This window comes from Papio anubis, chromosome 4, assembly GCF_008728515.1.
Source record: "Papio anubis isolate 15944 chromosome 4, Panubis1.0, whole genome shotgun sequence".
NCBI classification, from domain to species: domain Eukaryota; kingdom Metazoa; phylum Chordata; class Mammalia; order Primates; family Cercopithecidae; genus Papio; species Papio anubis.
The window spans coordinates 17,822,855-17,837,044 of NC_044979.1; the positions used below are offsets into that span (position 1 = coordinate 17,822,855).

The 14,190-nt window shown below is 37.3% G+C and overlaps 1 protein-coding gene across 8 annotated transcripts in view; it reads left to right on the forward strand.

The window, feature by feature from the left end:
- The window catches only part of BRAF (B-Raf proto-oncogene, serine/threonine kinase), a 203,937-nt gene that overhangs the window by 122,088 nt on the left and 67,659 nt on the right, over positions 1 to 14,190 (forward strand). For all 8 annotated transcript variants that reach the window (XR_004183104.1, XM_021936348.2, XM_021936350.2 and 5 more), the window contains 3 exons: positions 6,055 to 6,203; positions 7,150 to 7,269; positions 13,495 to 13,654. Coding sequence is in view for 7 of the 8 variants with exons in the window: in XM_021936348.2 (XP_021792040.1) it covers positions 6,055 to 6,203; positions 7,150 to 7,269; positions 13,495 to 13,654 (429 nt within the window). In the remaining variant the exon portion in view is untranslated. The remainder of the gene's footprint in view (positions 1 to 6,054; positions 6,204 to 7,149; positions 7,270 to 13,494; positions 13,655 to 14,190) is intronic.

Consider the following 14,190-nt stretch of genomic DNA (forward strand, 5'->3'; position numbering starts at 1 on the left):
TTAATGGAAATAGAATGGCTGGGTATTAAACTCTCCTTGAGGCTTCTTTCTTTGTCTGGTTTTTGCATTTGCTAGAACCTAGCATAAGCGTAAGTGTCACCAGCATAAGGCCCAGAATGTGGGACCTTTCATCTTAGAGATGAAGATCTACGTAGAACTTGAGAACCTAGCCTCTAAAATGGCAGGCAGAAGCCAAAAGTTGTCTGTGAGTCAGGAATACATTTCTTTCTTTTCTCTATCTGTGGAATTTTGGCCAGAGTGTTTTCTAGGTGGATAGTTACTGCTACCCTTTAGGCGTCAAGTATTTTCCCATGTGTCTTGGTGATTAATCCAGCTGGGCTCTGAAAGCAGATGATTGATTAGATTATTTCATTTGGGGTTTATGCTTTCAAGCCTCCATTAGTAGTGAATAATCAAATCAGATTTGTGTTTCTCTAAGGCATTTTTTTTTTTTGACAAGTGTAAGCTACACCTAATGTCAATCAAACTTTACTGTTCAGCAAATAATTTTAACATGTTGAATTTTAAGTGGATAAATTTTAAGATTTTTATTTAAGTTCTTAAGAATACAAATACAGTTGAGCATACATTTCATAGTGATTACTACTCTTGTTTCTTAATAATTCTTCTTAGCTAGCAATTGGATATGAGGAGATAAAAGAAGACCTAAGTTGCTAAGCATGAGAAAATAGCATTAAAATGATACCTCAGGAAGGTCTTTGCCACAGAAGGATAGTGAAAGCAAACTGCAGATTGATTCCAGAGTATGGAAGTTGTCACCACCTAGTTGGATACTTGCCAGTAAATTTTTATTGAGAACTTTCCATTTGCCAATACCATATCTTACCTAGGGATATGACAAATGAATAAGATAATGTCATTGCCTTAGAGTAGAGAGAAGATTTAATAAATTTTCATAAACATTCATAATTACTATGTTTGTATAAAGTTCTGTAGATGCACAGATTCCTAACCTGGCTTTTGAGGAGTCAGGAAGGTTTCTCAGAGACAGAAATATCTAAGCTTAGGCCTGATGGATGAGGAAATAAGTATCAAGTAAAGAGTACCCTAAACAGAGGGAACAGCAAGAAAGCATGTTACCTTTGAAAGTTTTGAAAGAAGTTCAGAATGGATGATACAAGGTTGAAGAGTGGGTTGTTAACAGTACTGTGGGTAGAATAAGAGTTGTGGGTAGAATAAGCAGAGTCCAGCTCATGAAAATCCTTGTAAGCCGTATTAAAGATTTGGACTTTTCTGTAAAATAATTAGAAATGTAATAGTTGTAAGCATGGGGAGACATGTGATTAGATTTGTGTGTTAGAATGATTGCTTTGATTGCCATATAGAGGCAAGAGTAAAAAGCTGTGTTCCGCTTAGAAAGGAAAAGTGTTCTTGGCTGTCTTAGGTTTTGCTTGGCTATTCAAGGAGTACTGCTTATGCCTCGTGGTTTCATAGTCAGTTATAAAAGAATCCCTTCAAGATTTCTCTATATCCCAAGAGTCCTTGGGAACTGAGAAGGGAGGAAACAAGATTTGAAACATATATTATGTATCCAGCCCTTCTCCTTTTTCTACAGACACTCAGTGTCTTCCTTCACACAGCCCCACACCTTACAAATTAATGCATGCAAATTGCCAGGACTGTGCCTCTCACTAATTTGCCATACATATTTGTGTATACTCAGATACTAGATTAAGTGTAAGTTATGACCCAAAAGAAAGATGTATCTTCCAGTGCTCATCTTTATTGACAAAGGTATACTTACAGATATAGGCTTATATTGCTTAAAATTTATGATCAAATGCATATCCACATGTTTTCTTTCCTTCAGATGTTTTGGTCACCTCCCTACTTGGTTTGGTAAATAATGGCCACATAAAAAATTTTAAAGATTTTAAAATTTCTTGTATATTCAAAGACAAATGGAAAAATAACACAACTAGAAATAGGCACTTACCTGTTTTATATCCCCTGGAAAGTGATACATAGGAAAAAAGGTGAAGAAAATAAGAGCCACTTTTAAAACTAAATGTCCTCAAAAAGCCAGAATGTATTATGTATCAGGATGAATTTTTTTTTTTTTTTGGAGACAGAGTCTCACTCTGTCGCCCAGGCTGGAGTGCAGTGGCGTGATCTCAGCTCACTGCAAGCTCCGCCTCCCAGATTCACGCCATTCTCCTGCCTCAGCCTCCCGAGTAGCTGGGACTACAGGTGCCTGCCACCACGCCAGGTTAATTTTTTGTATTTTTTTTAGTAGAGACGGGGTTTCCCCTTGTTGGCCAGGATGGTCTCTATCTCCTGACCTTGTGATCCGCCCACCTCAGCCTCCCAAAGTGCTGGGATTACAGGTGTGAGCCACTGCGCCAGGCCAGGATGTAATTTTCTTGAAATATTTTCAATAACTTTCTATTCTTAATGGAACAGAATGTGTAAATAAGTGTGTATTGAAAATGGAGTTCTGGCTGGGCACAGTGGCTCATGCCTCTAGTCCTTTGAGAGGCTGAGGCAGGCAGATCGCTTGAGCCCAAGAGTTCAAGACCAGCCTGGGTAACATGGCAAAACCTCAACTCTACAAAAAAATACAAAAATTAGGTGGGCGTGGCAGTGTGTGCAATAACCTTGGCTATGCAGCCTGAAGTGTGAGGATAACTTGAGCCTGGGAGGCAAACTTTGCAGTGAGTCATGATTGTGTTACCATACTCCAGCCTGGGCAAAACAGCAAGACCCTATCAAAAATAAATAAAATAAAATGAAAAATAGAATTTTGATGTTGAAATCTATTTAATATATCATTAAAAAATTACATGTAGCAGAATAGATTAGAAAGTTCTAATTCATGTTGTATATAGTAAGGGTAAGTATTGTATGAATACAGTTATATATGGGATCATAATGTAAAATATATTTCTCACTATTGCTTGTGATTAAAACTCTGAAAAACTGGCCGGGCACAGTGGCTCATACCTGTAATCCCAGCACTTTGGGAGGCTAAGGAGGTCAGCTCACAAGGTCAGGGGTTCAAGACCAGCCTGGTCACCATGGTAAAATCCTGTCTCATTTGAAAATCTTGTGAGTTGTAACTGGTTTTATACAAAATATCAAATAGTGGAAGTTGTATAATTACAATCATGTAGTTAAAAGTATTAACCCCCCCCAATGAAAAAACCTATCTCTACTAAAAATACAAAAATTAGCCGGGTGTGGTGATGTGCGCCTGTAGTCCTAGCTACTTGGGAGGCTGAGGCAGGAGAATCACTTGAATCCAGGAGGTGGAGGTTGTAGTGAGTCGAGATCGTGCCACTGCACTCCAGCCTGGGTGACAGCGAGACTCTGTCTCAAAAAAAAAAATCTTTGAAAAACTGAAATGAATTAAGAATATAGAGGCTGAGTGTGTTGGCTCATGTCTGTAACACTCTGGGAGGACAAGGCGGGTGAATCACTTGAGGTCAGGAGTTCGAGACCAGCCTGGCCAACATGGTGAAACTCCATCTCCACCAGAAAGTACAAAAGTTAGCCAGGCATGGTGGTGCATGCCTGTAGTCCCCAGCTACTTGGGAGGCTGAGGCAGGAGAATCACTTGAAACCAGGAGGCAGAGGTTGCAGTGGGCCGAGATCCTGCCACTGCACTCCAACCTGGGCGACAGCGAGACTCCATCTCAAGAATATAGAGCAAAGAATAAATAATGAAATAGAAATCACCCATGTTCTCGCCACTCTGAAATAGCCACTGTTAACATTTTAATATTTATTCTTATGTTTTCTTATTATTATATACACTAAATAAATATATTTTAAGCAATTTCTGGCTTTAGTAGGATAGATTCTCCCTAGCGCAGTTCTGTTATGTGACCGATGTTCTACATCATTTGCCTTTGACGTGGAATTCTTACATGTTGCCTTCTAAGTTTCACCTAGAGAAGTGTTCACAAATAAGTTTATGTGGCCCAAACATTCTAATCCTCTAAGAAATTGCTCATTTGTTAGAAAAAATAGATCTTATTGTCTTTTAGGTGATTTTTCTGTTCATTATTTTTTTTAGTAAGATTAGGAAGAGCTGTTTCGATTATCATATGATTGCTTACTAGTTTTATCTTTTATAAATAATTGTTTTTACGTTTTTATCCAAAGTTAACCATTATGTTTTTGGACCGTAGATCGGGGGTTCTGATTCTATCAGCTATTTTGTTTTTGTTTTAGCTATTATGTAGATTATAGTCTCTCCCTCCCACCCCCAATTCCACTCTAGAGGAAATCACTGTTAATTTTTAATGGTTTTTGTTTTAAGCTCTTTGGTGGTTATTTTCATCTAAATAAATACAGTTACACATTGCCTAATGACTGGGATATGTTCTGAGAAATGCATCAATGGTGATTTTGTTATGCACTTACACAAGCCTACATGGTATAGCCTAACTGTGCAACTAGGCAATATGGTAGAGCCTGTTGCTTCTAGGTTAATAACCCGTACAGAATGTTACTGTACTGAATGCTGTAGGTAACCTTAACACAATGGCAAGTTTGTGTATCTAAATATAGAAAAGGTACAGTAAAAATACAGTATAAAAGATAAAAAATGGTGTATCTGTGTAGGATACCTACCATGAACAGAGCTTTTAGGACTGGAAATTGCTCTGGTGAGTGAGTGGTTAGTGAATGTGAAGGCGTAGGACATTACTGTCTGTTACTGTAGACTTTATGGTAAACATTGTACGCTTAGGCTACACTACAGTTAAAAAAATTTTTCTTTTTAATAAGTTTATAAAGTAAAAAATCTACAGTAAACTAAGATTTAATTTTTTTAACTTTTTGACTCTTTTGAAATAACAATTTCAAAAAATTTAGAAAACATATAGCTATACAAAAATATTTTCCTTATGTGCTTGTTCTATAAGCTTTCTTCTCTTTTTAAAATTTTTAATTTTTCTTTATTACTTTTTAAACTTTTCTGTTAAAAATGAAGACACAACCTGCACACGGTGGCTTATGTTCGTAATCCGAGCCCTTTGGGAGGCCTAGGCAGACGTATCACCTGAGGTCAGGAGTTCGAGACCAGCCTGGCCAACTTGGTGCAACCCTTTCTCTACTTAAAAAAAAAAAGGGAAAATTAGCCAGGCATGGTGGCACGTGCCTGTGGTCCCAGCTGCTCGGGAGGCTGAGGCAGAAGAATCACTTGAACCCAAGAGGTGGAGGTTGCAGTGAGCCAAGATTGTGCCACAGCACTCCAGCCTGGGCAACAGAGCCAGACTCACACACACAAAAAAGAAGAAGTCACAAACATACACATTAGCCTAGATCTACACGGGGTCAGGATCTTCAAGGTGTCACTAGGCAATAGGAATTATTCAACTCCATTATAATCTTGCGGGACTACTGTGGTATAAAGTCCATGATTAACTGAAGTGTCATGTGGCACATATGCCATAATTTTAGCCATAATTTCTTGCTTCATTAACTTTAGATATCATATACTGATTACTGATCCTATAAGGAATTAGCTCATTTTTAGTTCTTCCTCTTCCTCCTCTCCCACAATGTTTTTATTAGTAGTAGTTTTTTGGTTCTCTATTGGATGCCTTTGTAACTTTAATATACACCTTTCTTGTTCCATCAACACCAGTCAGCATTTCTTAACCTCCCTCTCTGTATGATAATTAAAGTATACCCTTCTTCTTTTCACCTCTGTTTCCTCCTCCTTTTCATCTCTACTTTTACTTTTTTGTTGTCAAGCTTGAAATCAGTTGCCAGCCTTTTACTCATTTCTCATTTTTTAACTTCTGAGTTTTTAAGTTAGAAGTTAAATGGGAAATAACTTTATTTAACATATTTTTGGGAAATAAATATGTGTAGTCCATCTACATATTTATGGGAAATAAATATGTGTAGTCCATCTACTATCTTGAACCCCCTGGTTTTCATTTTGTAATAGTACTTTAGTGTATGAATTTCATGATATAAATATATTACAATTTTATTTTAAACAAGAAAGTAGATATGTCAGTTTCTAGAAAGTTTTCTTGTGAGTTTTTGAAATCTGTATGATTTTTTACCTTGCAGGTACGAAAAACATTTTTCACCTTAGCATTTTGTGACTTTTGTCGAAAGCTGCTTTTCCAGGGTTTCCGCTGTCAAACATGTGGTTATAAATTTCACCAGCGTTGTAGTACAGAGGTTCCACTGATGTGTGTTAATTATGACCAACTTGAGTAAGTAATCCAAAAATGTCTCCTCTACCTACCATTTTACACTTAAATTTGTTTAACGTGAAGCTATGATGTTTAAAGTCTGTGAGGGTTTTTTTCTTCCTTACAGTTGTTACAGAGAATTTTTTTTTAAGTGTAGTTAGAGAATAATACGTAGAATGGCCAGTATTTCTCTCCAAAATTGTAATTCTGGTTCAGCTATACAGTTAATTTATATTTTATATTATTATTTAATTAATCAAGACCCCTAACCCATAGAAACCATTTTTGGATAGTTTCTAGGAGGAGAGGGAGAGTTGTTTCAATTAAATTAAGCATTATGATTTTGTACCACAGATCAGGTGGTCTGATTCTGTTAGCTGTTTTGTAAATTACGTTTATATTCTTCCTCTCTCTCATTCATCCGCATTCAACTCCCTTCCCCCAATTTATTTGAGTAAGATGTAAAATTTTTGTATCCAGTACATATCCCTTTCTAAAATTTCTCTTTGCTGTATGCCAGTTTTTCTAATAGATTAGACTGAGTCTGTTATCTCTTTTTGTATCATTGTTGCTGCGGCTGTTAAAGTCTTATTTTTCTTGATCACCTGAGCAAATAAAACTTAACTCTGTACTTTAAGTAAATTTAATGTCACCTAATTTACAGTAGATACTTCTTCTTCTTTAACCATAAAGCATGATTCTTTAACCATAAAGCATGATTTTCATCTTGTAGTATGTAGAAATTTGCTGAATAGAATGATTAGCTTTTGGTTATAAGCATGCCTTTGAAAGCGCAGTATAATTTTTTTTTTAAAAAAAGCCTTTAGACAAAAATACAACTAATTGAATTTTAACAGTTGTTTCTGAGAATGGAATTTGATCTCAGGTTTTTTTGTTAACTACGTATTTTGGTCTATGAAGCTTCTGGGTTTTGCACAAGTTAGGTTTGTTTTGTTTTGCCTCACAGTTTGCTGTTTGTCTCCAAGTTCTTTGAACACCACCCAATACCACAGGAAGAGGCCTCCTTAGCAGAGACTGCCCTAACATCTGGATCATCCCCTTCCGCACCCACCTCAGACTCTCTTGGGTATGATTTGACTTCTGCTCTTTGGCGACATGCTACTTGAACCACTTCCTTTTGGATCTCCTGTTTAATTAGAAACCTTTCCAACATTTAAATGGTTAAATTAAAGATTTTTTTTCCCCAAATAACTTATCATACCACTCAGATATTTACATGCATTTGGTACAAATAAATGGGATTAAAGCTGACATAGACTACTTCAGAATCAGTCCTGAAAAAATCAATATTGGGTATGATTTGACTTCTGCTCTTCGGTGACATACTTCTTGAACTGCTTTCTTTTGGATCTCTTGGTTAATTAGAAACATTTCCAAAATTTAAATGGTTAAATTAAGGATTTTTTCCCCAAATAATTTATTTTATCATGCCAGTCAGATATTTACATGCATTTGGTACAAATAAATGGGATTAAAGTTGACATAGACTATTTCAGAATCAGTCCTGCTAAAACCATGCAACAGATCATTTTGAGTCTACAACTTGAGTTCATCTTTTATTAGGTATAGAAGTATATGACTTCCACTTACGAAGAAGCATTGATATATGAGACTATGGCAAACAATGTAAAAAATAGTATATAATTATAATCTACAATTTATGATGAAGTATATTAAACTATGTGATGAGGACATAAATGTTTTCATGTTTACAGAAGGAAGAATAGTGAGAGGAAAACTTAATGAAGAAGGTGGGATTTGAACTAGACTTTAAATAATTACTACAGTCTGAATGGGCCTAGGGAATAGAAGCATGGTGAGAGGGGAATGGAGAAACAACAGATATAAAGGGAATGAGGATGTTAGGTTTAGGAGCTAGTGAAGAAAGGTTTATCTAACTTAAGAAGTACCATGTATAAAACCAGATTATGGAGAGTCTTGGAATTGAGGCCAGAATTTAGACTTACAGGTCTTTAAGCAGATTACTAACTTGATGAAAATGGCTTTAAAGAAAAAATCAATTAGCAGTGAAATACAGATGGATTGACAGAAAATTTAGGGTGAGGAAGGCCAACCTAGGATATTGTTGGTAGTGAAGACTGAGAGAGGCAATGAAGACAAGTTCAGGTGCTAGAAGTGTGGAAAAGGGATAGATATTCATAAAGCATAAAAGAAAAAAATTAATAGTATTATTAATCAGTTGTGGAGGATAAAGCTGAGAAGTGACTTTAAAAACAATGCAAAGGCAGCTGGGTGCAGTGGTTCGTGCATGTAATCCCAGCACTTTGGGAGGCTGAGGTGGGCAGATCACGAGGTCAGGAGTTTGAAACCAGCCTGGCCAACATGGTGAAACCCTCTCTCTACTAAAGATACACACACAAAAAAAACAAATTAGCTGGGCATGATGGCACACACCTGTAATCCCAGCCACTCAGGAGGCTGAGGCAGGAGAATCACTTGAACCTGGGAGGTGGAGGTTGCAGTGAGCCAAGATCACACCATTACACTCCAGCCTGGGTGACAGGGTGAGAGTCCATCTCAAAAAAAGAAAAATAATGCAAAGGCATCGTATATTTAAGCTTCATAACAGGAAATAAAAAGGAAGACAATAAAGATGAGTTAAGTGGGTATCAGTTTACTTTGCAACATTTCTCGAACTCCTGGCCTCAGGTGATCTTCCTGCCTCAGCCTCCCAAAATGCTAGAATTACAGGTGTGAGACAGTGCACCTAACTAGCTTTGGAACATTTCTGACACAGGTCTGTGTACTCTTTCACATTGAATTTGGGGCAGCGTTATTTAGGCTGCATCTGGAAGCAAATGCTTTAAAAAAAAAAAGGCTGGGCGTGGTGGCTCACGCCTGTAATCCCAGCACTTTGGGAGGCCAAGGCAGGCAGATCACGAGGTCAGGAGATCAAGACCATCCTGGCTAACACGGTGAAACCCCCGTCTGTACTAAAAATACAAAAACAAAAATAGCCGGGCGTGGTGGCGGGCTCCTGTAGTCCCAACTGCTCCAGAGGCTGAGGCAGGAGAATGGTATGAATCCAGGAGGCGGAGCTTGCAGCAAGCCGAGATGGCGCCGCTGCATTCCAGCCTCAGCGATAGAGTGACACCCCGTCTCAAAAAAAAAAAAAAAAGTCCCCATACAGCATTCTGTTCTAGAATATTCTTGAGATGTTACGATTAGAAATATTTATTGTCAGTTTTAACCCTGCTTCCTCCCACTCTTCACAATGTAGTGTTATTTCTTTAGATTTCTACCTAGAGAAATCTTTTCAAAATCAGTTGACATTTTCAGTACAATTTTGTAATTTTTACAAAACCAGCCTTTTTAGTGATCTCATAGGTTAGAAAATTTTGCAAAAGAATTTTGTGTTAAGCAGTGGGTATACTTACCTATTTGGAACACTGGAAAATGCAGCCGTTGTGTTCTCTTGTCAGGTTGTAGCAGTTATCTACTCTAGTGGAGTCATTTTATTCTTGTTGGCTCTATCATTACTTGTGTGCAGCTGTGTGTTTTTTAGATGGTCAAATCAAAATGTTCTTATTGTTTGGTTGGTTTTTAATTAATCTTTTGGTTATAACATTTTCTCCTGACAGATTCTATAGACCATGATGCCTTTCCATGGCCAGGTCCCAGTTCTGTGAACAGTCACAAAACACCATAATGAAATTAGCTTGGCCTCTCTGAAGGTTTATAATGGTGATGATCCAGGACATTTGCCTTCCAGTGAAGGAATGCTATCTTAAAATTAAGAAACCATTTGCCTGTGCCATGAGTATTTTATTGGTAACTGAACTGAAATAGATTCTGATCTTGAGCAAATGATAAAGATGTTCAAACTTGTCTATAAGTCATTTTTCTGATGTTTTTATGACATAACTCTATATGGTTGTCTCTGTAAAGATAGAAGGCAATCTTGTTCAGTATCAAAACTCTTTTGCAGTTTGTTACTAGTCCTGATAACAATAATAATGGTCATGAAACAAGTGTAATAATGGATGTAATCAAGAAATACTGGAGAAGTGATACATTGCCCAGTTTTGAGTACAAAGTGAGAGATACCTCCTTTTCTACTTTGTAAAAATGCTGTAGAATGTATAAATTTATGAGAGATCAACATTTAAAATGTACATATCACCAAACCAAAGTTTTCAAAACTTTTTAATATTCTAGATTAAGAATGAGATCTAAACTAACTAGTAATTTGCCGAAGGGTATTCGAATTAAAATTCCTGTTATCCTTAATTTGGTACTGCTTTAATTTGGTACTGTCTTTAATTTGGTACTGCAAGATAGGTACAGGTATCATTGGGAGAAAGCCAGTTTGCTGACTGCCAAGATACATCATAGGGTATAAGTTACCTTGGTTAGTGGAAAGATTTCCCAGTATGGTAATGTAATTTTATTGATTCCCAGAAATGATGAGATTAGGAGTTATACTGGTTTATATTAACCGAAATCAGAAAAAAAATTGAATCTGGATACCAGGTAATATTTATCAGTGAGAAATATACCTGTTATGCAAGTTAGACTTCTTGTATTGTATGCACCAGCACTCACTCTTCTTTTGGAAGAGATTTATGGGAAATCAAATTATAATCAGAAGACTGTTTTCGTTAAGCATAGAATTAGAACATGGCTCAGATATTCAATGACATCAGAGTATGATCAAGTGTTCCCCTGTACTTGCCCTCAAAGCTAGGGAAGTTGACTGAGTGGAGCAAGGCACAACTATTAGATACCAACTACCAAATTGAGTTTCTCTGATTTTGTATAATATGCAGATGTCTTCATTTTTTAATATATGCATTATTTAGATATGATAGTGAAGTCTCTTAGATTAAATCTAGTTTTTGTTTTTCTTCTGGACCAATGTCCTTTGCATAGTTATTTCTGATTTGTTATCTACTACATGTTTGTCATATTCCTAACTTGGTGAGTTTCAGAAGTGACTTACTGCCATCTCTGCCTATACCAGATGAATTATTACAATAGACTGTCATATACAATTCTAGTTAATTCATACTTTTCCCAATTTTAAGCCTTGGTTTTGTTTTTTTGGGTTTTTTTTTTTTTTTTTTTTTTAAGCTGGAGTCTCACTTTGTCACCCAGGCAAGTGCAGAGACGTGATCTTGGCTCACTGCATTCTCTGCCTCCCAGGTTCAAGTGATTCTTGTGCCTCAGCCTTCTGAGTAGCTGGGATTACAGGCCCTCAACACCACACCCAGCTAATTTTTATATTTTTGGTAGAGATGGGGTTTCACCATGTTGGCCAGGTTGGTCTTTAACTCCTTATCCACCTGCTTCGGCCTCCAAAAGTGCTGGGATTACAGGCATGAGCGACCGCACCCAGCCTGCCTTGAGACTTTAAATCAGCCTGTAAATAGTTGTCTTGACAGTCAGTGCCCTTTCTAAAATTTTATTGACTAATGTCATTTTTGCATTCCTTTTCCTGCTCCTAAAATTTTCTAGCTATGGACATATATTTGGCTGCCTAAAGCAAAAATAAAGACAGCTCTGTCACAAACCAAAAATTTCTCAATAATCAGAAAAAAGAAAAAGGACCTAGGTGGAACATGCTAGTTTTCCTAAAGGCTTTTTATTACCTATAATTCTCATTGGGCTGATACCAATTTTTTTTTTAAGTACATAGTATTTTATTATTTGCATATCAATTCTAAGTGGATTCATTTCGTTAATATAAACACATGAAGTCAAAACTTCTTTCCCTATCTTTAATAATGTGCTTCAAAGAAGTAAAATTGTGAACTGGTGTGGTTCAGATTCTGACATGTTTTATTCAGAGGCTGACTTTCACTGTTAGGCTTCCTTTGCTCTTCAAACCTTTATCCCCGGGCACGGTGGCTCAAGCCTGTAATCCCAGCACTTTGGGAGGCCGAGACGGGCGGATCACGAGGTCAGGAGATCGAGACTATCCTGGCTAATACGGTGAAAACCCGTCTCTACTAAAAAATACAAAAAAACTAGCCGGGCAAGGTGGCGGGCGCCTGTAGTCCCAGCTACTCGGGAGGCTGAGGCAGGAGAATGGCGGGAACCCGGGAGGCGGAGCTTGCAGTGAGCTGAGATCCGGCCACTGCACTCTAGCCTGGGTGACAGAGTGAGACTCTGTCTCAAAAAAAAAAAAAAAAAACTTTATCCATTCCTTTCCTACTATATATTTTTTCCCATTCCTCATGTCTCCTGAAAGTGTCTTTTTATTCCCTCAACATTGTCCTTGTAGCTGTGTCTTAGTAACCAATAAATAATGCTATATATAATAATAATTAATTTGCATAAAATAGGGTGGAATGATAACCAATATGTGAAGAGAGCTTATTGGCACTTAGCCATTCATTTGTCCTGATGGAGTTAAGTGAGATAACTTACCTCATCTATCAAGTGACACTCACTTCCCCACTCCTAGGATAACCTTTCTGAGGAGCTACATCCTTCCAAGTGTTTACAATCTAGGCTCAAAACTTTAGTATTCTCTGTGAGTGCCAGGTTCATTTTAGGGTGAGATATCATAGATTATGTTATTTTGCTACCATACCAAAAAAGGTATGTAACATATTTTGGTGGTTTTCCAAATAGCATACAAGTGTAACATTTTGGTGGTTTTCCAAATAGCAGTTTTAAAAAATATTTGCTCTAATGGTTAATATATGATTCTCTTGTGTCTTTGTTACCAATAATGGGCATGATAAAAAATCCAGAATATGAGAGATATTGGCATTCTGAGGACCATCTTCTGAATTTGGAAAGGATTTTTCAATATTGTTCTGGATTTTCATTCAACTCCCGTAAAGGAACAAGTACATCATTCAGGTCCTGAAATATGCATGTGTATTCTCAAAATATTTATAATTTCTTAATATGTAAAATTTTCATTTTAGTAAATTCAGATGTCAAGACAAAGTTAGAAAAAAATGGCAAATTATATTCAGTTATTCTCAGAGCATTTTTATATAACTTTAAAGGTTGAACTTCTTCAGTTGATGGCCACAGGTAATTTCTAGCCATTTGTAAATTTCCCTAGTGTTTTCTGGATAAAAATCAGTGTTCTTATCATTGATAGTTCCTGGAGGGCCTGCTTCAGCAAAGCAGCTTTGGCAGTATTGGATTTTTAAATTAATACTTTCAAAAGTCATTACTGCTAGGTTTTTAATGCTTTAATGGTTTTGAGAATAGAAAAACAAGAAAATCCTTTTATCTTCCTTTTTAAATATTATTATCTTTATATAGTTACTCTGAATCTTATCTTCCAATGACTTCATTTTTCCAGGCCCCAAATTCTCACCAGTCCGTCTCCTTCAAAATCCATTCCAATTCCACAGCCCTTCCGACCAGCAGATGAAGATCATCGAAATCAATTTGGGCAACGAGACCGGTCCTCATCAGCTCCCAATGTGCACATAAACACAATAGAACCTGTCAATATTGATGTAAGTATCCAGCATTGCTAGAACTAAAAAAAATCAAGTATATATCTTTACCTTTCTGCTGTAATTACAACTTAGATCAGAAATAAGTGCGCTTTTTGTGAATCACAAATCAGAAAAGCCTCTGGTTTCTCTTTGGTGGCATTAAATACTTCACTGACACTAAGTTATACAGTCACTCTGATTTTTTTCCCTTATGATACCATCTCTTCAATGAAATGAAAATGGTTTTCTGGCCGGGCGCGGTGGCTCAAGCCTGTAATCCCAGCACTTTGGGAGGCCGAGACGGGCGGATCACGAGGTCAGGAGATCGAGACCATCCTGGCTAACACGGTGAAACCCCGTCTCTACTAAAAAATAAAAAAAAATTAGCCGGGCGAGGTGGCGGGCGCCTGTAGTCCCAGCTACTCGGGAGGCTGAGGCAGGAGAATGGCGGGAACCCGGGAGGCGGAGCTTGCAGTGAGCTGAGATCCGGCCACTGCACTCCAGCCCGGGCGACAGAGCGAGACTCCGTCTCAAAAAAAAAAAAAAAAAAAAAA